General features: G+C 40.7%; 1 protein-coding gene across 17 annotated transcripts in view; it reads left to right on the top strand.

Moving 5' to 3' along the window:
* The first annotated feature begins 1,855 nt into the window (after window positions 1–1,855).
* The window catches only part of mark2a (MAP/microtubule affinity-regulating kinase 2a), a 37,581-nt gene continuing 16,936 nt past the window's right edge, over window positions 1,856–22,500 (top strand). For 6 of the 17 annotated variants that reach the window (XM_027176747.2, XM_027176740.2, XM_027176737.2 and 3 more), the window contains exons 1-11: window positions 1,858–3,061; window positions 16,776–16,949; window positions 17,753–17,806; window positions 18,123–18,171; window positions 18,368–18,433; window positions 19,890–19,960; window positions 20,201–20,257; window positions 21,181–21,417; window positions 21,518–21,637; window positions 21,819–21,954; window positions 22,206–22,318. In XM_027176747.2, the coding sequence (XP_027032548.1) occupies window positions 3,011–3,061; window positions 16,776–16,949; window positions 17,753–17,806; window positions 18,123–18,171; window positions 18,368–18,433; window positions 19,890–19,960; window positions 20,201–20,257; window positions 21,181–21,417; window positions 21,518–21,637; window positions 21,819–21,954; window positions 22,206–22,318 (1,128 nt within the window). In that variant the 5' untranslated portion in view covers window positions 1,858–3,010. Of the gene's footprint in view, window positions 3,062–14,449; window positions 14,539–16,775; window positions 16,950–17,752; window positions 17,807–18,122; window positions 18,172–18,367; window positions 18,434–19,889; window positions 19,961–20,200; window positions 20,258–21,180; window positions 21,418–21,517; window positions 21,638–21,818; window positions 21,955–22,205; window positions 22,319–22,500 lie in introns of all 17 variants that reach the window. The other 11 variants (XM_027176749.2, XM_027176738.2, XM_027176742.2 and 8 more) reach the window with 9 other exon arrangements.

The following is a 22,500-nucleotide window of genomic DNA, read 5'->3' as shown; positions in this document are numbered from 1 at the left end:
ATACTAGATCTGGTATGGGGTGTTCAAAAAGCACATTTCAAACTACTGTTACAACATGAATGATTATAATACAGTGAAGGACTATTTTAATAATGCACTTGAGGGAAAGTTCTAACTCGAAACACCACCTCAAGCTGTTAAAAGCCAAAAATGCCCCGTTCTCAAAATTTCAACTTGAGGCAATGTTCTCAACAACCATCTGCTTCCCTCAATTTATGAATATCATCCAATCAACATGACCACACACTGTGAACAATGTGAAGTTTCTCATCTCTACTTTCAAATTAATTTATTGCAGTATTTGCTTGTGATCAGTGAATATACAGACAAGGTTTGTGATGAAATCCATAACATTGGCCATACTAAGCTTTGTCTTGAGTAGGGAAGAGCAACTTTAGTGCATGTGGTAGCCTAGTGGTTAAGGTGTTTGGCTACAAATCGGAAGGTTGTGAGTTCAATCCCAGGTCCATTAAGCTGCCACACAGGTCCACTGGGCCCCAGAACAAGGCCCTTAACCCTCAGTTGTATAAAAGTTAAATAACAGATATAAGGTTGTGTGGTAAATGCTGGAAATCTAAATTAGTGTTACAGAGCTCTCAAGTTTTGAAGACAGGCAAGTGTGAGATCTCCAGAACACCCCCCCCCAAATAATAATAATAATAAGGGAGTTGTGTTTGGTAAGGATAACTTAATTTCCATTTCCATAATTTGTTTGTGTGTGTGTGTGTGTGTGTGAGAGAGAGAGAGAGAGAGAGAGAGAGAGAGAGAGAGAGAGAGATAGATTATGACTGGTGTTGTTTATTGTAAGTGTTTGTTGCCTTTTTGGACTCCTTTATTATTTGTAATGTTGGCTCCCATTTAAAACAGTTCGACTGAAGCCCAGCCATTTTTAGGGTCATGATTGAGGACAATGTCCCCTCCAGGCTGTTTCGTGTTGAGGTTTTGTTCAAACCGACCATCGAAAATACCCTCTCTAATGAATGTTTTTTTTTTTAATTGGATGTTGCGTTAAATCTCACCCAGATAATGCTATTTTCTGATTGGCTATTGTGTAGCTTCTGTTTTTTGATTGGCTTATAAGTGTCAGGCTCGACTAAGAGCTCCAGGGGAGACGCGCTTGATTCGTGCCCGGTTCCATAGAGACACAGCGGTGCGGACTGATACATTTTGGGCGCCGCGGCATGTAAAATATATGATAAATAGTCAAAAAGTTTGGAATAGTCTTTATATGTGATATTCTTCTGTTCCACTTTTGGAGATAATTTGATTTTACAAATCTAACACATTCCCAAGCGGTTAAGATGTAGTAATGTCAGACTTTCTCCATCTGAAGGGTGTTCTCAGGCCACCACATACCCACTGTATAGTCAAAATTATGTGGACACCAGACCATCACAAACTGTTACTAAAAGAATTAAGGGCATGTAATTGTAAAGGATGTCCTTTATTGATTCCTGCCCGGTTCCATAGAGTAAATAAATGATAAATAGTCAAAATGTTTTTCTGAGTGAGAAATACGATGTGTGGCAGGAGAGCATGACTAAAGACCCAAATGCATGACTGTCACTCTCAATGCGTGACACCTGACAGCCCTGGTGTTATATATATGTTATACTAATGTTAGCCAGCTAGCTTGTTGTGAACTATTACACTCTGTTGCCGCTGTGCTGCAGTTTCAGTCCAAAATGGTTGAACTGTAATAGCTATTAAGTTATAACAGCTTTTTCTGAGCTTTAGAAAAGACAAGCTTTTGTACATGTTTTTTTTTCCGTGCGTTTAAAAATACGATGTGTGATCCATGTTAAATTTTATATATACAGGATAAGATGACGAGGCTTTTATTTTGTAGCGGAAGTGGAGGTTTGGAGCGTGTTCACGTTGCTGTGTTGAAGGGAAACAGCGGAGCGGGGTCCGGGCGCTGCAGTGGCCGCCCAGCACTCTGCCTTCAGCGATCATTCGATATTTAACCATTTTGTTTTTCGATGTAATCGTCGATCGAGCAGCTGTTAAACCCGGTTCCTGTCGGTACGGTTACCAAAACGCCAACAGAGAGGACAGGGAATGTTTGTGGTTAGCAACTGGTGCGTGTAGTATGAATATCAGGCAGCGCAGTCGGAGCTGCAGCGCCGATCAAACCGTCGCTGTGACGCCTTTACTCGGTGATTATTAGCCGAACTGATCCTAAATACGTCGCCGTCAGGAATCCGTCCTCGATGGGAAGCGAAGATTATCTGCTTGAATGATAACATCGTCTACGGATTACGGATTATTTTTCTCCGAACATCTGATGTGAGCGTCGTCTCTAGTCGGTTAAAAACCAGGCGACATTGTCAGCTAGCCTGTTAGCTTCCTTACCGACTGACTGACTTACTGACTTACCACAAACTTTTTTTTATACAAGTTTTGTTCTTCACAAACTCAGCCTGTACACGATCACACGATCAACAAAATAATCGACAAAATCTCCATATTCCTGTATTTCATCGGAACAGGAACCGAGTGGATTTTCTGGCCTAGAATCCAGAGGAGTCTCGAAATATTTACTTCAAGATTTTTTTTTAGTTTTATTATTTTTTATTACTATTTGAGCGTTTACCTATAAAGTTAAATTCGTTATATTTACAGAAATCGATCGTGTTTTAATTTTTACACGCTCCTGGATAAACAATAACATTTAGCAGTCTTGGCTAATGTTTAATGCTGTAGTTCCGGTTATTAGTTAAGTAGCTAAGTAGCAAACGGAACCTTTTAATAGAAGAAAAATTAGAATCCGAGTCAAGTCCTTCGATTTAAAAGAAGTAAGAGAACTTTATAAACAGGGCAAACTAACTAACTATGACTTGACTGGTCCTGATCTTCAGCCTTGCTGTGTGTGTGTATATGTGTGTGTGAAAGCTGAATGAAAGTTAGCTGATCTGGCAAACTGGACTTCGGACAGAAAACAACACCGATGTCACTTTTCGTTGAGTTTTTTACAACCGTGAACTCGTAAACGATTCGAAGATTGACAATGACAACGCGGACTCCGATGCTAACAGTCATCGAGCACTCATCTAGCCAGGTAAGTGTGTCGAAAAAGTTTGCTTACTTCCTGATCTGCTTTTTTTCACGTCGAGCTGATACTAAAGTAGCTAACTAGCAAGCTAGCTAGCACGTAAGAGACGAACTAGCGTGTATCTCCTTGACGAGTTGGTTTGTTTGTTTGTTTTGTTAAACTCTCTGCTTAAATGCTTGCTTTACTGAATAAATGACAAATAATACTATTTATATCTGCATTCAGGAAAACTCTAAATGTACTAATGTTGTTTTAAAATGTCTCCTGTATCTATACAAGTTCATTTTGAGTTAGATATCAGTCACACTACACAAACACAGACTGTAATAACAACAACCTCAATAACAATCAGTAATCAACTTCTATCTGTTTCCAAAACATGATAAAGAGACTGTTATTTTCTTTGCCTTGAGTTAGATCGTATATGACGGTATGATGATAAGGGAATAGAAAGCTCTCTAACACTTTTAAATATACCACACATTTGCACAGCCTGTTGAGATGAACCAAATATAAACATATATTGTTTTGGTGGATTGTTAAGACATTAGCATGTACCTGGCTAATGAGGTAGCTGTTTGGTTTGTTTGTTTGTTTGTTTGTTTGTTTGTTTATTTATTTTTTATGTCTCTATGCTTATATACTTTACCACAATAGTATTGCATAGATTTAAACCACCGTATAAATATACAAATTTACACTATTACATCACAAATTCTGTTTATGTTCACACACACACAACCTTGTTTCGAGGTAAAGACTTAAAAATAGCTCCTAATGCTTCAAGCTACACAACTGTTTTGTGGGTACGAGTTCTTCCTTTTGAGAGATAGTTAAGTATTTAGGTGACAAATTAGCCAGCGTGTTTTCTGTAAATTCCGTATTTGGGTGAAATTGACTGGGTATTTCCTCGAGCCTTGTCAAACGTGTAGGCTTTAAGGTTTTCTTATTAAAAACATTCAATTTTTACAAAGGATTGTTTTACAAAAATCCATACATTGACTTTACATCTATGACTAATGAACAAGCCAGAGGTGAAGCTGGCCAGGAAAGCCCCCCTGAGACATCACGAGGAAGAAAACTTTGGAGGAACCGATCATCATCTGGTGACATTGGATGGTGCAATTATAAATCATTTCTTTTTTTATAACTGTAGCTATACTGTAAAGTCAAACAGAGCTCATTGTATTGAAAGCAACTCAATGAGCATTCGAGCATAGATTTCTGATTTCATTAGACTTTTAAATTTGACGTGTTTGAGTCGAGTCGTCAACTGTTTAGTTATTGAGATTTAAACTGCTTTTGGCAAGTGCAGATATTGGCCTTTCCAAGCAAGATCATTCACAGCCACCTCTAAATCTACACTTACTGAAATATCTTATCTTAAATGTTCAATATAATATAGATTGTAATTCTATTTATATTATCGAGGCTCTCCGACCCAAATAAAAACGTGTCTCGTTCTGGTGGATTTTCATGTTGTTGTTTGAGATGAAGTGTAGTGTAAATAAATATTAAGTGACATGGCTGTGTGTGTAAATCCTGTAACTTTTATTGTATTTAAAGTATCAGGTGTTTAAACAGCCTTTATTTTAACCATGTAACCCTTTCCATTGCACCACTAAACCATTATGTACCTCTGAATCAAATATAGCTTAAAGCAAAGGCATAATGTTTTTTTTAATACATCATATCAGCGTTCAAGTGGTTTAATTTGTAGTACATCAGTTACTTCATGAAGTCGTTTTGCATATTTTACGACCGGAGCATTCTGCTTTTGTAAACTTGACAGCAATGTTAAAAAGTATACAGGAAATGAATACCTATATTGTGCTTGAGGCTGTTTAGGAAACCTCAGATTTTCGCCTTGCCTGAAGCTCAGAGAATAGTTTCAACCTGTCTAGTTTTAAAACACGGTGACAGAGCAGGATCGACGCTACAGTGAGTCAGTTTATATCCTTAGCTACGTTTGTGATTCATTAGAAATCTTCAAAAGTTAGGAAGGGAAATTCCTTTCTCAGGAAGCCATGTTAGCCGGATCAGGCACGTAGCAATGTTACACAGAATTTCTCATTCATGTAGCTAGACTAAAGTTTACGCCTGTAATCTGACCGGTTTTTATCCGTTTCATGATTTCGGAAGTGTTTCAGAGTTAATTAAAAACAACACAAACAACTTTCCATTGTGTTTGTGGATACTTGTACTGTTAGCACTGGATTTATAGCATGGAAAAGCTTCCAGAAAGATGTTAAGGAATGATGAAATCCTGTGTTGTTTTTTTTTCTGTCTGTCGATTTCCTACTGTTGAAACAATATCTTTTTAAACTGTTTTAGATTGTGACGTTTCTACGTTGAAATGCATCCCTAAGTGAAATATTTATAAAAATTTTTGTTTTTGAGGCTTCCATTTTAGATTCAGGTTTGGTTTATGTTGAACTTTTCTGTTCTTAGGCATTAGATTGGTGCTTTGTTTCTAGGCTTAGGTTTAATTTCGGAATTTTCTAGACTGTATGTTTTCTAGATCGCTGTTTTAGGTTGGGAATTTTTCTCAGTTTGGGGTTTAGATGTGGAAATTCCTCGAGCTACATTTTAGCTCAGGAATCTTCTTCCAAAAGTGTCAGTTTTCAGTTTGAGATGGGGAATTTACAGATTAGAATAAGACGGTTCTGTGTCGGTTTTGGACTTGGATAGGTTTTAGATTTTTCTAAGAATATGATTTTTTTCTGCATCAAAGTATATATAATGGAATATATTTATAAAAGTTGTTGTAGTTTCATTTTTGTTTTTCTGTATCCCCCCCTTTTTTTTGTATAGTTTCTGTTAGTTAATTTCAAAACAATAACAAAGTTATATAAACAATTTTTATTCTAATTTTAGTCTACGGTCAAAATAACATTTCACTACACGTGGTAGTGTCTCGTTGCGGTTGTATTTTGAAGCCTGATGACAGAACGGTTGAACAGTCCACATAATTCATGCTTGCTAACTGTCCGTATTTCCAGACTGTTTATTTTACCAGGCAATATTTGCATTTGTTTAGCTTTTTTAATTGACGTATTCTTATCCGCTTCGGTTGAGACTAACATTTCCAGTTTGTCTGGGTGTGGACCAAGATGCAGTGTGTATTGTGAGGAATCACAGTGACCTACATTATCTGTCGATTAAAGGTGCATTAAAAACCGCTGAGCCTCGCGTCCTGCTTCTGATGAACAGAAAAGTGGTGTTCGGTGATGGGGACAAGGGGGTGGAGACCAGGGGAGGGTTCAGCTGCTCTCTATTTGTGTTCTGGCTGTACTGCCCTATGCTGGAAATAGCCATGGTGTGATATTAATACTCTGGTAATCGACAAGCTGGCTCGCACATCTCTTTTATTTACCCCTGCTTGCTTGGCTACTGTACCAGTGTGTTTGCATTTGATGACCTCAGCCTCTCTAGGTGCCTCTCTTTTTCTCTTTTTCTTTTCTTTTTGTTCCCAGCATGGACCTCCGAGCGCTTTAGTTTTCAAATTACCACCAGATATCTTGCTTGGCGTTCTTAAAACCACCCGTCCGTGTCAGGATTCAGGTCAGTTCCGATTTTCTTAGTGAATAAGAAGACGAGCTGCATGCGCCGCGTGCGGCGTTTCTTTTTAAAACTAAGTCGCACGAGGCGGCGCAAAGGTGACAAACTTGTGCGCACCAGCCGAGTTGTTTGTGCCTGCGTGTGTGTAAAGTCATATGTCATCGAGAGCTGCTGAGGTGTATCTGGAAAAAAAACGGCGTGCGAGACAAGAGGCGGTCGTAAGGCGCTCGCTGTCTGCTTGTGGGAAGGGGGGAGTGGTTTTTTATGGGGGGGGTGTTTGCGAGGCGTGTTATGAGAAGAGGATCGCTATGGCAACAGGAAAGTTCTAAGAGAGACGCTTAGAATTTAGCCCTTTAGATCATTGCAGCCTCGCCGTTGCTTTTCTTTTTCCTAACGGCTCTTCTTACACGACCCACTCGACACGTCGGTGCGAAACATTTCAGGTTGACAGACCGACGCTTCCTCCACGTCTATTTCTGAGAATCTTTTTATACCCCTCGCGATATTTTCACATATCTCTGTCTACATGAATATGCAAAAAAAGACATTTCTGAAAACACTCACGTGTGCAACCCAAAGCAATATAAAACTCCCATTAGTAATGATAAGTGAATGTGGGGGTGGGGGGACAAAAGTTCTGAAATAATAAGGCAAAAAATAGGGAGACCAAACAAGGATTTATATATGTGGAGAGATGAATGGTGGAATTACGGTTTAAGGTTGCACTTTGGGTCTTGTCCAAAATCTCCATTTGGAGTGTTGCATCTCCAGTCTGGATCGCTGGGTCCAGAAGAACACGAGGATTGAGACGATCGACCGTAGCGTCTGAACAATTTAGATCAGCTTTAAAATCTCATTTTGTTTTAAAGGTTTCCTTTTAACATTTTTTTTTCTTTGATGCTCTGACAATCTCATGTTTCTAACTCCCTGTGAACGTCTATTTTTGTAACTAACCTCTATACAGGAATTCAGTAACGATCTTTGCCTGTATTCACAGCATCGCGGTACAACTAATTACTCGCTAGGTTCATTTAATGTAAGCAACTCACAGCTACAGTCGACTTCCAACCCAATTCTGTTTTATTTTCTGCTCCAATGATGTAACCTGTACATAACGGACGATGGCAGGTTACGTATGTCTGGCAACGCTTCTTTTTTTTCCTGTACGCATTGCTGTTTTTTTTTCATTTTCTTTTCTTCAAATAAGCAACAAAATTTTCCGAACTTTTCTCTATATGCGTGGATCAGGCCTGATTGTTCTCATCAACGACCTTCTGTCTGTCCAAAAAAAGGCTAAGAAATTATTTCTCCATACTGCAAAGTCTTTTGCTGCTAACCTTTGACTCTGTTTGCCATTAATATGTACAAAATATGTACAAAATGTTATTTTCCTGGCTAGCATCTGAGTTCTTGTGCTAGCGAATGTCCTTTTATTCATGATGTACTGCTTTGAAAATAACTAATCTTTAAAAAAAAAATTTTCTTCCCTCTCCGTTTTTATTTCCTCAGTGCAATTCCGTGTCATCGGTTTTGTCAAACGCAGACACGAAACTGCGCATTCAGCCCTAGTGCTCAGGGTGCATATTAACGCTGTGGATAAAACAATGTGGATAAAAATAGCGTGTTTCCTCGCACGGTGCTTTACAACCTCTTTTCAAAGCAACCCTGTGAACCCGTGACGTCGTACTCGAACATCTCGACGCTTTGACCAAAACCAACCAGTGTTTTTATTCCTCTTTTGGCTCACTCCGATGCCAAGATTTCTCAAACCACCCACAGAAGGCTCTTTCGGAAGCTCCGAGATCGTTTCGGACTGTCCGGAGAGACCCGCAATAACCTTCTGCTTTGAGTCTGTGGAGATTTTTGCGGATCTTGTATCTGCAGAGCGGTAGTGCGTACGTATTGTGTTTTAAATCTGGTTAGGTGTGAGGCAGCTGCTGTGATTTTTTCAGACGGAGCGATTGGGTGGATCCCATGTGTTGCTTTCCTTAGGTGTGTGTGTGTGTGTGTGAAGAAAAGGAAGCTGAGATCTTGGCGCAAACTGGTTTTTCAGCCAGACAGGTAGAGCTAGTTTATCCGTAGCTCATTAAAACCTTGTGGGCGTTTACTTGAATTCAACAGTAAGCTAGCTTTACTTTTTCATCTCCAGTCCATCAACAATAATGGATTTATTTACTTATTTATTTTTTAAAGCGTGCGCCTTTTTATAAATGTTCTGGAGCCCAAACAGAATTCCAGCAGGTTAAACTTGTGGCAGAAGTGCTTGCCGTTTGCCGAAATGGGTGTGGCTTTTAGAGTAAACTGCTGTGCACTGATTTGAACAGATGTTGGCGAACCACAGCAGATGTTGCAGAACCGCAGCGTTGCTTCGCTTCTTTCATCTTACCATTCCGTTGGGTTTTTTGGGAACGCTGGCGGGGTTGTATCAGGATATGACCTTAAAGACCTAAAAGGGAGTGCGGTCAAGCTGATCTCAGAGTTTATTTTTATAATGAGAAGTAACAGTTAGTCGCAGATTTAACGTGCCGCGACGATTCTTCTCTGTTAAAGGGTGCGACGGATAAAACGTGTTCGTCTTTCGCTGAGCAGAGACATTTTATGCTCAGATATAATAAAGGGATGCTGGTGGCTCAAGTGGTTAAGGCTCTGGGTTGTTGATCACTGTCGGGCCCTTAAACAAGGCACTTAATTCTCCCGGCTCCTGGGGCCCTGTGTCATGGCTGACCCTGTTCTGACACGAACATTCAAAGCTAGCATATGTGAAGAAAGAATCTCGCTGTGCTGTAGGGTGTATGTAACATAAATAAAAGACTTATTCTTCTTATACACTCCCCCAACACGTGTTTCTGTACGACTAGACACTTCTGAGCAAAGCCTTCTGTGCTCACCCTTATAAATAATCACTCTTTACAACCGCGGTGATCTGAAAAGCTTGTCGCTACGTTCTACACTGATGTGGATTAAGCTAGACCACGTCGACAGATGTTCCGCTTCTGCTAGCCAATAATCTGACCCTACAGAGGAGAAGGAAAACAAAAAAAAAAACATGGCTTGGTCGTCTTCAAATCTGACTCGGTAGGGATTCAGGACGGATGATTTTGTTATGCATTTCAGTTTCTTGGTGTCATGAGAAGCTGTTTTTTTTTTTTTATTTACTTAGAAGATCGAGGAGAAAAGGGACGTGGTAGCTCAGTGCTTAAGGTGTTTGGGATACTGAGCAGAAGGTTGAGAGTTTGAATCCCAGTACTACCAAGCTGTCACCGGTGGGTTCTTGAGCAACCTTAAAACAAACGTTATGTAGCATTTATACGGATCTATGCATGTGTACGCCGTGTGGTTTATTAATGAATGGAAGATCGCAATTGTTATCAGATCACTGTGAGAAACGAAACTCTATGTTGTTCTGTTCCATGAAATCTGAGGTGATGTGTGACGGACTGTGGCTCTGATTCACATTGAACAGTTGACTGGTTTCCTGCATAAAAGCCACTTCCCTGGCTATAATGAGAGAATTTTTTTTCAGACAGGAACGCTCTGGTTTTTTTTTTTCTCCCAGAGTATATGCATCTGGAGTTCTTTTAACACCCCTTAACTATTAGGAAGCAATGTTTTAAATTTTTTTTGTGGTGGCAAAACTACCGAACTGTAGCGTAAATCATTTCCTCGTACCTTTTGTGAACTAACCTGTGTACCATGGATAACGTTGTGTAATACATCCTCGACTATCACATGTGGAGATATCTCCTGATTGCTTGTAGTTCAGTGTGTTCCATGATCAACTATGTAAGGAGCTTTTTACACCTGGTCACTTCAAGCGTTTTCTGTGATCCGATAGCTATCTGATTGTAAAAAGACCAGGTCGAAATGTCCGCCGAAACGTTTTCGAGACGGATATATACCCGATGGTTCAAACCACTTCAGGATGTGGTCTGGGACGTGTTTCAGATGAAACTGGACAGGTTTAAATGAATGTGGTTGTTCAAGCCACATACGTCAGCGCTATACTCCTCCCAAACGGAAGTATGTCACTCGCAGGTGATCTTTCACCCAGGCGTCTCGTCAGGTCTTAAAATGCGCTGCAGCCGCCAGCGACAATGCAGCAAACAGTAAATGCTGTTTTTCGTAGCATAAACGTCGTAACAAGTTTTTTCTTCTTCTTTTTAATTGCATTCTGAAAACCACATACACCAAAGCGTGTTCCGTTTCAATTACCCCGGAAATGAGGTCAAATATATTTGCATTTTGGGCGGGAGTAGAAAGACAGGATCGATATCCGATTCGCCAAGACGTATTTATGTGGCCTAATGTAAATGGAACAGTTTTTTCAAAAATCAGATAGCTATCGGATCAGAGAAAACACATGACGTGACCAGGTGTAAAAAAGGCCCTGAGGTTTATTGTGAAATGAATTTCAATGGAAAAAGGAGTAAAGAGAAAACATTTTCCAAGTATGGAAAGTAAAGAACGTTTTCTTCTCTATGGTACGTTCTTAACAGCAGTTAAAGCGGATCAAGAAGAGACCTCGGCGATCGTATAAACAGCTACAGGATCCTCTCGGCGGTGGAGGTGTTTTTGTGTACCGACCTGTAGTGGGAAAAATTACCGTCCTCAAGCATGATTACAGCTATAAGGTTTCATTTGTGTGCATGTCAGTGAGTGTTGTGTGAAGTGCAAAACTTGGGTGTAGTCGTGTCCTGGTTTTCTGTTTTTCACAGTTTGCAAAAAAAAATATTGCCGCTTTTACGCCATAGCATCGACATATACTTTCTACTTCTCAAACGTCTCCAAGTCTGTGTTACTTTAGTACTAATCTGCTTTGATGGTTTCAGTTCTGTGGCCTGAAGTGACCTGGATCTAATGTGAAAATTTTTTCGGTAGGTCGGTAAGTGCTTTAATAATGATCAAGCTTGTGGTAGCTCTGGAGCCTGTCCTGGGGACACTGGGCAAGAGGTGGGATTATTCCTTTAATGGGATGCCACACGCTTGTACAATTTATCACCATTAAATTCTGGCATGGTTTTGGGAGGTGGCAGAAAGCCCCAGAGGAAGCCCGGGATCGAACTGGGGACTCAGGGTCTGTGAAGCTATAATGCTCTAAAAGTGCTTTCTGTTATTTAGATGATGTAATTTTTGTCAATCAATGAAAGGGTTAAATATAGATCTGACCGAACCTGATTTGCAAAAAAATCTGGCTGGTTGTTCATGCCAAGCAGGACCTACATGGTTACAGCACTTGTAGTACTTTACTTTCTTAATACTCGCCTTGGCCGGTTAAACTGGTGTGAAGCTTTCGCTTGTTCACTCTGAGGCAGTTCCATTGTCTTCTTTTTCCAGCTGTCTTGGCATGTCATTACTTGTATGAAGTCTGTCTCTCTCTCTCTCTCTCACACACACCACCAGTCCTCTCCAGACAAACCCAGACACGTCGCTTCCGGACTCGTTCATGGCTTTTGGATTACGTTGCCTGTATCCGTTCGGCTGCCGTTAAAAGTCAACTTCCACAAATTACACAACTTCCTGTTGTTTGGGGAAGCTGTCCCTCAGTGCCTGGACCCCTAGAGAGGCTAGCATGTGTGTCCTATTTTAGTCCCCGCTCTCCTGGCCTCTGACTATCCTCCGAGTTATTCATCCAGACTATCAACATGCAGACTTTTGCTTTAAACTGCGGTAGAGCTGGTGTGAGGTTAGGTTTTGGTTGTCAAAAAACAAAAAAACAAAACAGGAAATGTAACATGATGTTCAGACGGTCAATGAGGTACGCTGACATCACCGGACACACTCGCTCACATTACTATGAAATTGTAAAATTGGAGTCATGGAGCTACTAAATGTTTGAAACAAAACAAATTGATTTGGGACGGTTACGTCACCGTTGAGTTTCATAACACAACTTAAAACGGACTTCCGCAGATTGCGCTTCTTTCTTTTCTTACTCCAGGGATTCAACACATTCAGCATGTGTTTCAAGCCCCAACACTGCCAAGCTGCCACTTTTGGGCCCTTGAGCAAGGCCCTTAACCCTCCCTGCTCTAGGGACACTGTATCATGGCTGACTATGTTCCCTTACCCAAACCTCCAAAGTTAGGATATGTGAAGAAATAATGTTCTCTAGATACACCCCACTATATACAACAGCGTACTCCACCTCTCTGAGCGGGGGATGCGACTGCACTGAAAACCCTTAGGCTGCGTAGTCTGTTATTGCAGACTCAGCCAAGAGAAGCTTTACAAAGCAAAGAAGTCGGGCAGAATTCTAACAACGCGTAAATCGTGAAATAATCATTCTGCAAAATAATGGTCAGAAATCATTAAAACAATATTTCTGATCAAACGTTCGACAATCAGAGTATATTAGAAGCCAGCTTTAAGAGGGAGCTACTAGGGTGTTATTAGGTGTTTATTTTGCGCTCAGTAATGCAGCTGTGGTGTGTTTTGCCCCGAGTTCTATAATTACATGTTCTCTCAGAGGGAGATGCGAGCAGTTTGTTCGCTGTCTGACGTTCGGCTTCGCAGCCGAGCGCAGATGACCGAAGTTTTCCCGCTGCGTGAAAGACACTTCCTGTCAGTCTGGGTAATTCCGCCCCCCTCCTGCCTCTTGTAGGAAGGTGCGGTGCCTGTTCCCTGCGGTTGCTCCTGAGGTGTTTGCGACAACATTCAGACATCGGGGCTATAATTTAGTCTAGCTTCAGAGCAAAGGAATCGCGAGGCTGCAGCGAAGGTCAGAGGCGCGTGAGAACCGTGTCGCTGTCTCACTGCAGCTTTATTGGCGTGCTGAGAGTTACACGCCATGCTGCAGCAAATACTGTGGCATAGCACAGCAAAAGAAGTGACGTTCCTTTTTTAGTTTGTGTTAGGGAAGAATCACAAAAAAGATTTATGTTCCTCGTATAACGCTTCAATGACATTTATTGAACATTTGAACCGCTCCCTTGGTTCCTACGTGTGCTGAAAGTCTTAGCAGCTAGTTTGTTGTTATCTCTGCTCGCGTGTGTATGTGCACGCTTGCGTTTTTAAAGTTTCGGTGTTGTGCAATAACTGACTAAACCCTGTAAGACTTTGCCTGCATTTAGCACTCTTAAGATGTTGACCTGCTGTGAACCTTTTTCGAGGGAGAAAAAAAAAAACAAACCACTTCTTTGCTGTATGCTTGCTGCAGATAATTACAGCAATCTGAAACACATCCCAGTGCTCAGGCAAACCCATCATATTACAGAAGTAAACTGCGTGCAACCTTTTGCAACGCAGGAACATGACTAAAATCATCCTGTTGTGTTTCAGTGTATATACATAACCGAGCAAAATAGACTTTTCCTCCTAAAAGCAGATCCTAAATACATTCGATAGACGATTAAAAGTCTAAATATACATTTTAGTCAAGAAAAATATATATTTCCGACTGATTTTCTTCCAAATAACATGCTGCTTAAAACCAGAAATGAGGCAACTTGGAGTTTTTAGGCAAATTACTGTTATCAACTAGCCTGCTACTCCCAGAACATATAATCTGCAAGCCTACGAAACAAGTCCTGGTACGGTTCAGCCTGAACGTGTGGACCGGAGCACAGTACAGCTGATTAAAGGTGAGGTACACGATGTTTGAAAGCCAATGTTGACATTTAAAATCACCAAAACAATCACGCCCCTAACCCAAATGGGTGTCACCCCTGTTTTTATGGCTCCGCCCACACATGCATGCATAACACAGGCAAATATTATGGCGGAACCTGTTGGGGCAGCTGGCCGAGGTGATATTTTTATCAATAAATGAACACAATGAATAATAATATGGTAATATAATGTGTTTTTGTAATCCTGTGTGTTGTACCGTGAAAGGTTTAGCTCCGTTTCACGCGGAAGACGTTGAGTTCTCTCCAGCGCTGGAAAGCCGATCCTATATTAACACAAGTCCTTCTTGCATTATCGTAAGCCTTTCTTCTTTTTATCTGCCATGTCAATGTACCGATTCCTTTCTGCTAATGTCACACATGCCCACTGAACACTCTCTCCGCCGCATATTCACAAGACACGCCCCTTTCTGCTCATTGGTTACAATTTTTAACGCTTTTAATGCCTATAATTTTGTTGCCCTTTCGATTAAAATCTCCAGAGATAACGTTAGGCTCGTGTGATCGATAGTAGATAGAACGATAGAAGAGAACCTCAAGCGTGTTCCAGTATGAGCTATGACAAGGACGTACGTGTCTTTTTCTCAATAACAAAACGATCGACGATTCAGTCTACATTTAAAGCTGGAAACATTTGCACAGGAGTTTTTAAACTCTCTCGTATTAACCGGCACTGACAGGAAGCCCTGTCCCTCTTCTCTTCATATTGTAAGTCTTCTCTGGGAGTGGAAATTGTTTTTGAGGTCATAAAATGAAACGAGTAAAATAGACTAAGATGAGTATGGACACTTAACATCTATTTTGTATATGGATTATATAGAAAATTATTAATTTTTTTTTTTTTTAAGAATTCCTTTGTATTTTTTTTATGTAATAAAATATAACCATGGGGCAGCTGCGGACCACACAGTACAAATCTCTTAACACCCCCCCCCCCCATATTATTAATTTCAAACTATTTATTTGTTTGTTTTATTTGTTTGTTTGTTTATATTTTTTTGTATTATTATTATTATTATTATTATTATTATTATTTTTTTAGACATTTTATATTTTATTTGGGTTAAAGGCCAACCTGGACAATGAAATCATTTAAGATTATTTTACCGGCGAATCGTGAGCGAGGGCAAACACTGATGTTTGCCCGGTGATCGTAAAGCCTTGTGTAAAGTGGAGGAGACTCTAACTGCCTGAGTGTTGATCGTGTTGTTCACTCAAGTGCCGCTGTGATTAAACGATCATGATCAGAGCTGCCGACTATGTGAATGTCTGGATTATTTAAAAAAAACACTTCCTGTGTCGGTTTCCAGGGGAATTTCATTAGAACAATTTTTTCTTTTCGGAAGCGTTCACATGACCTGCTGACGTCATCCTCACACCCTGAGCTCAGGTGAGAGGACTACAGTACAATCAGCCCACTGTGTCTCAGTGAGCGCTAGAGCCTGACCCAGATATCCAGCAGGTGATAAACTCCGCCTGTGTTTAAGCTGCGCAAATAAATCGTTGAGGAAAAAAAAAAGTCCTCTTTACATGTTGCGTAGGAGAAGTGCCTTCATTAAACAGCAGTCGAACTTTATTTATTTATTTAAAACTACTTTAGTTATTGAAAATTTCTATTTAGATAAATTGCTGCCCTTCCCTAATGCTATTTAGGATATTCACTTTTTTTCACCACAGTGCAAATTAAGCAGCTCAAAGGTCATCTAGATGCCTGTTAGGGTCTAAAAGACTAGTTCTGCGTGAGAGTCTGATGTATTTCATCACTAAACGCATTCATCGACTGCCCGCTTCCACATCAAGCTGCCGTGACGGACGCTACAAACACCCAGCCGTGGTTACTTAATGCTAATCGTTTAAAATGGAACGCTTATGAATGTAATAACCTAAACTTAATCTCCTGAATGTATCTTGTTGTGAACACGCGTCAAGCGTGTCGTCAGCGGAAACTGGTGTATGCCGTGTGGATAGGCAGGCTTTCAGGACGTCGCACTTTCTGTTTTCTCAGGAGCCTGACAAGCTTTGGGTTTTTTTTTTGTCTTGGAGAGAGAGAGGGCAAAGTATTTAGAGGAAGCAACTGTGTACGCTTGCTGTAACATGAACAGGAAGTTTCACAGATCATCTTTTTAACGTTTAGTATAACTGACAAAAAACACTGTCCGTTGATATGTAATAATTTTAATTCTCTTTTCCTGTCCCCGTCTGGGTTTCTTCAGTCGTCTCTCTCTCTCTCTCTCTCTCTCTCTCTCTCTCTCTCTCTCTCTCTGTGTTCTCTGTTCTCCATTTTCTCCCTACAGTCTTCTTTTCTTTCTCTTCCCCTCCCCTCCCCTCCTCTGAGGTGTCTCTCTGCTTGATAGTGTAGTCAGACCGAGCCTGGTGACAGTCCAATAAGCATTACATAAGCTCTTTCAGGGATATTATTAACCACAAAGCTCTGTTCTCTGCAGCTTTCACCGATCCCGTCCACCGTCTGGTGGAAAAGGAATCGAAACAATATCAACTTGGCAGCTTAAGGTTGTGTGATGTTTGTTTTGCAGGCTCACTCCGACTCTAAGGCCGGCGGTCGCTCCAACATGCCACACGGCCGCAACTCGCTGGCCACCGCAGCCGACGAGCAGCCACACGTCGGCAAATACCGGCTGCTGAAGACCATCGGAAAGGGAAATTTCGCAAAGGTCAAACTGGCTCGGCATGTTCTCACTGGCAAAGAGGTGAAGATCAAACTGCTTTTATCGAATCCTTTGAACGGTGTGAAATTGCAAACAAACAACGTGCTTGTAGTAATGCACATGGATTAACAATCTGACTTGTTTTATAGTAATAATGTAAAATATAACAACAACTTGTTTTTATAACTGTTTTATTTGTTTTATTTACTGGTCCCTTAACAAGCTCTAGAAGCTGCCAGTTCCTCGGCCCTCCCACAATGCCTCTCCTGGCAGTCGAATCCGTATTTTTTTCCCCCTCTCTATTGCTCTCTACATGACAAAGTGGTTCGTTTAGCACTTAATGGTTCACACTCAGCACGTCGGTTTTAGATCCGCCGGTCGTTAAGGTATGACCTTCCGTAACGACACAACACATGACCTACGGAATGACCGAGTAGAAGAAAAAGAGAAACTCGTGTGCGTACTTTTTGCTCGTGCACCACTCTGTAATCACCATGTGGTGCACTGAATTGTTTCCTGATGATGTTAGATTGCGATCTCTGCTAGGACCAGTCGAGGCTGAAGTCAGCCAGCTGTTTAAGATCTTTACTCAGAGTCACGCTCTGTTTATTTGGTGGTCTTGTCATCGGTTTCCTTGTGTATACGCATGTAATCTTGAGGACAATTTCCTTAAGCATGTGAAGAAATTACCAAATGATGCTATTTTTAAAAATTTATTTCCTTGTGCTACAATTTTTTTTCTTTTTTTTTAGAAAATCGACACGTTCCACTTGGTTCAGTGTTCCAAATTTTTTGGATTTTACCCTCCATAAAGTTAAGAACTAACTTCTAACCCATGTGTTCAGGTGGCTGTCAAAATCATAGACAAGACCCAGCTCAACTCCTCCAGTCTCCAGAAGGTGAGGCCATCTTCAGTGTTCTTCAACTTTTTGTGTTTTAATTCCCCAAATCTTTTATTTTTTCCCCCACTTCTGAAAACAAGACAGAACATTTCCCAAATACGTCTGTTGTATAGCAGCACACGCCTCGACTTCACGTTATACCCATCGCTCATATTTAGAGCTTCTCTCGTTCATCCTGGAAATCGCTCGACTTTGATTTCGCTCCAGGCCAAAGAGGCGAGCTAATTACGGCAAATTAGGCTGAAATACTTCCTGAGTACAAATGTACGATGTATCTGCTCGACATCAAGCGTGAACTCTGTCTCGTTCACAGCTCTTTCGGGAAGTGAGGATCATGAAACTGCTGAATCACCCAAATATTGGTGAGCTTGACTTCCAAGACAATCTTTTATCCCCTGAATTAATTTTATTTTCCATGTTTCAGTATATCTACATGCTATCTTCACTATAGCATGTATAACATGTTCTTTTTAACCCCTCTCTCTCTCTCTCTCTCTCTCTCTCTCTCTCTCTCTCTCTCTCTCTCTCTCTTTCTCACATATGACTCCTTGTCCATAGTGAAATTGTTTGAGGTGATCGAAACCGAGAAGACACTTTACCTGGTTATGGAGTACGCCAGCGGAGGTTCAAGTTCTCCTTCATCTTTGGCTTTAACTCTTTCAAGTCCATATAGAATTGTTACACTGATGTTTTATTCCAACTCTATAGAGAAACCTCATGTAGAATCAGTATATAAAAACGTAATCACTAAATCACTTTTTTGCCTCTTTTGAGTTTAATCAACAGGGACTTGCGTCTTTAAGAACAAATTTAAAATCGATCCGTCGCATTTCGCTGAGCTTTCACGGTAAAGACAGAAAACTGAACAGTGCAGTGAAATCATGTCTCGCTTTTTTGAAGCCATGCGCAGAAAACCTTCTGACGCCGAAGAGCAAAACCTTCACTGCGTTGCTCTTACAAGTCACTAAGAAAATTAAAAAGTAAAATAACTTGTTCCAGGTGATTCCAGGCTGAATTTAGTGAATAAAAGTAGCAGGCTCTAGCAAATATCTTCTAATTAATTGGACCTTCAGCTAGATATGTTTAGTAAAGTTAACATTATAAATAAATTATTAATTTAATAGCCAACTTTATATTTATATATATATATATATATATATATGTGTGTCAATATATATATATATATATATATATATGTATATATATGTATATATATATATATATATATATATATATTAGATAGATTGACTATGTGTGTGTGTGTGTGTGTGTGTGTGTGTGTGTGTGTGTGTGTGTGTGTGTGTGTTTTATTTATTTATATGATATATATTTATAATATATAAATAATAAAATTTGTGTATTTTGCATGAGTTAAGTGACTTAAATGAGTTACCAGGATTCTGAGCTTTTAAAGGAAGTGAAATGATCTGTAACTTTGAGGGGAGGAAAAAACAGAAGTGATGCGATCTGTGCAACCGTTTAGATTATTGAACTGTTTTTGTTTTGTTGTGCGATTAAGTAGTTTATACAAACACAGCTTCGTAAAGTGAATTTCACTCAGGGTTAAATACATGCAGGGAATCACTCCAGCTTGCTCCTTATACAGAAGTGTTACTGGTTTAGCGTTTGTCGTGTCTTATGTGTAACTTTATAGCTTTTGTAATATGTTGTTCATTAACTACAGATTGTCAGACGTTCTCTCTAAGAGAAGGTCATTTAATCACTATCGCACAGCTGGCAGTCGGTCAGTCATAGCGTTCGCTCCTTTAACTTCTGTACCTTTAGAAAAAGCACCTTCTTTTCCCTTGAATTACAGCACAGGAACTAAAATAAGCCTCGGAAAACACCTCAGGTTTTTTAGATTGCCGAGAACGCTCGTTCGGTAGAACTGGGCTTTAAAGTTCTTTGTCTGTTTCAACAACAGATGTATTGTTTTATTCCTGTTTCAAGCAAATAGACTATGGATGAGTTTATTGTACCTATAACAGAAAAAAAAAAGTTTTTTCAGATCTTCTCTGCTTCTCTGGTCATCCCCTTGACTCTACTCTCTCTCTGCGTCTCTCGTCTCATCCTGATATAGGAGAGGTGTTCGATTACCTAGTCGCCCATGGCAGAATGAAAGAGAAAGAAGCCAGAGCCAAATTCAGACAGGTGAGTCTCTGTTTGCGTTGGACACACTCCGAGCTCGTGAAAGTACCGGATAATTTTCTTAAGAAAACATTAAAACGGCCCAAACTGAAAGAAACCGATGTTAGCAGTTTTTGAATGTGGTGTCAGCACCAGTGTGTCTGTGTCACTTTGCTTTTTTTGTTTCTCTCTCTCTCTCTCTCTCTCTCTCTCTCTCTCTCTCTCTCTCTCTCTCTCTCTCTCTCCCCTCTTTCCCTCGAGCAGATCGTGTCAGCAGTGCAGTACTGTCACCAGAAGTGCATCGTTCACAGAGACCTTAAAGTAAGGCCGCTTCCGAGCTTCGTTCACTTGGTCGGATTTTCAGGCAGCGAATCAGTACATCAGCACTAAGATATTCTAATTTCCTCATCAGTCCTTAGATTCAAACAAACCGTATGTAGAACGTCAAATAAAAGACAACGATGACAACCTACTTACATTTGTAGACAAAGTTAATAAAAAAGTGTTCATCTGACTTCCACCACCACCTCCACCAACCCCAAGCTGCAGAGATGCTTCTGAAATCACGACTTCATTTCTAATAAGGGAATATAGTGAGCATCGATGCATTGTGGGGTTTTGACTCAAAGGTTCCGGTGCACTAAAAGTTTTTTTTTTTTTATAGAGACAGCCTTTAAAATGGCCGACTCCATGATCAGTGCCCTGCCTGCTGATCTGAAGAGCTGATTAAGACGGAGCCTTCAGACACCGTTACATATCCAATGTGATTGGGTTGTAGTTAACTTTGCTTTAATTTACACATCGGTTACCATTTTAGCTCGCCTCTAACACTGATATTACACCTTATGTGAGGGGGAAATGTCCGGTGTGTGTTCTGAATAGACCCGTGCCCTGAGTTACCATGGTAACAGCAGCCAGTGATGGTAAAAACGTGTTTACTGCCAGGAAATGTTCATTTATTGATTTCCTTCCTGCATGGCATAACAAGATACTCGTATTCCCACACGTGATCTCACCCACCCTGTTTAATCTTTTACCTCGGGTAAAAAACGATCGAGACGATTTTTGTTTCCAGCACAAGCCTAGTTCTGAGCATATGTAAGAAAAACTGATGACGGCTCAAGCAAAAGAAAGGAAAGATAAGCTTTGTTCTTTTCTGTTCTGATCGGAAAAGATGGATCTCTTGATGTGTTTTGCCATTCAGATTACATTAAACCAGAATTACCGGTCATTCTTCTGTCCAGGCCGAAAACCTGCTTTTAGATGCAGATATGAACATAAAGATCGCTGATTTTGGCTTCAGTAACGAATTCACTCTGGGCAACAAGCTGGACACGTTTTGTGGCAGCCCCCCGTACGCCGCTCCAGAGCTGTTCCAGGGAAAAAAGTACGATGGGCCAGAAGTGGACGTGTGGAGTTTGGGAGTCATCCTGTACACGTTGGTCAGCGGCTCGCTGCCTTTTGATGGACAGAACTTGAAGGTGAGCTTGAGCGATGGTGGTATAAGACGGGGTCACGTTCTGGGGAGCTGGAAGGGTTTTCGACGCCGATCTAAAGCGGAGTTGGTACTTGTTTCTGCAGGAGCTGCGCGAACGTGTTTTAAGAGGGAAATACCGAATCCCGTTCTACATGTCCACCGACTGTGAGAACTTGCTGAAGAAATTTCTTATTCTCAACCCCACCAAGCGAGGAAGCCTTGAGGTTTGTAAAGCTGCTCGGTGCCGTTCGATGACGGCTCGCTTGTAGTTTGTGATTTAAAAAATATTTAAGCTGGAATCCAGAATTCTACCTTTACTCCAGGCCTGGTGTCTGTTGCAGACCCAGCTTTAATCTACACCCGTGTGCTCTCTTGCCTTTGTGTCTTTGTGCTTGTGTCCAGCAGCAGATCATGAAGGACCGGTGGATGAATGTGGGTCATGAGGAGGAGGAGCTTATGCCTTACATTGAGCCGCAGCCCGACTACAAGGACCCCAAGAGGACAGGTCAGCACCCCGGCAGTGCAGGGGGTTGGAAGAGAGGTGGGGCAGACGTCCGGTGTCAGTGGGCTGGGCAATTGTGGGTGTAGGGTGGGATGGGTTGGGTTGGATACTCAGAGATGCAGCATTGGTTATGTGTGCATTTGTTCATTTAATATCGTCATTGTCTTCTATTAGTTTGCCTGATTTTGTTTTTCACTTTATTTTTTTTTCTGTAAATTTGTGTTTTTGTGAAATTGTTTGTTTCTCTTTTTATCGTAACTTTTCATTCAGCCATCTCCACCCTTTACTAGATATCATGCTTCAAATGGGATACGCTCAAGATGAAATACAGGACTCCCTTGTCAACCAGAAGTATGATGAAATCATGGCAACTTACCTGTTACTGGACTATAGGAATTCAGAGGTAATGCAGACGTGTATATACGAACGAGCATCATTTATTATTATAACTCAAACTCTCACCATAGGAGTATTTTATTTATTATAATCCCAAATAAAAATAGCAGATGAGCCAATTGACGTACGAGATGGAAATGAATGACAGCTGTAGGTTTTTTCTTGGAGGACTCCTCCTTTTTCCTCTTT

Source organism: Tachysurus fulvidraco, chromosome 21, assembly GCF_022655615.1.
Source record: "Tachysurus fulvidraco isolate hzauxx_2018 chromosome 21, HZAU_PFXX_2.0, whole genome shotgun sequence".
NCBI lineage: Eukaryota > Metazoa > Chordata > Actinopteri > Siluriformes > Bagridae > Tachysurus > Tachysurus fulvidraco.
This window is presented reverse-complemented; position numbering and strand designations above follow the sequence as displayed.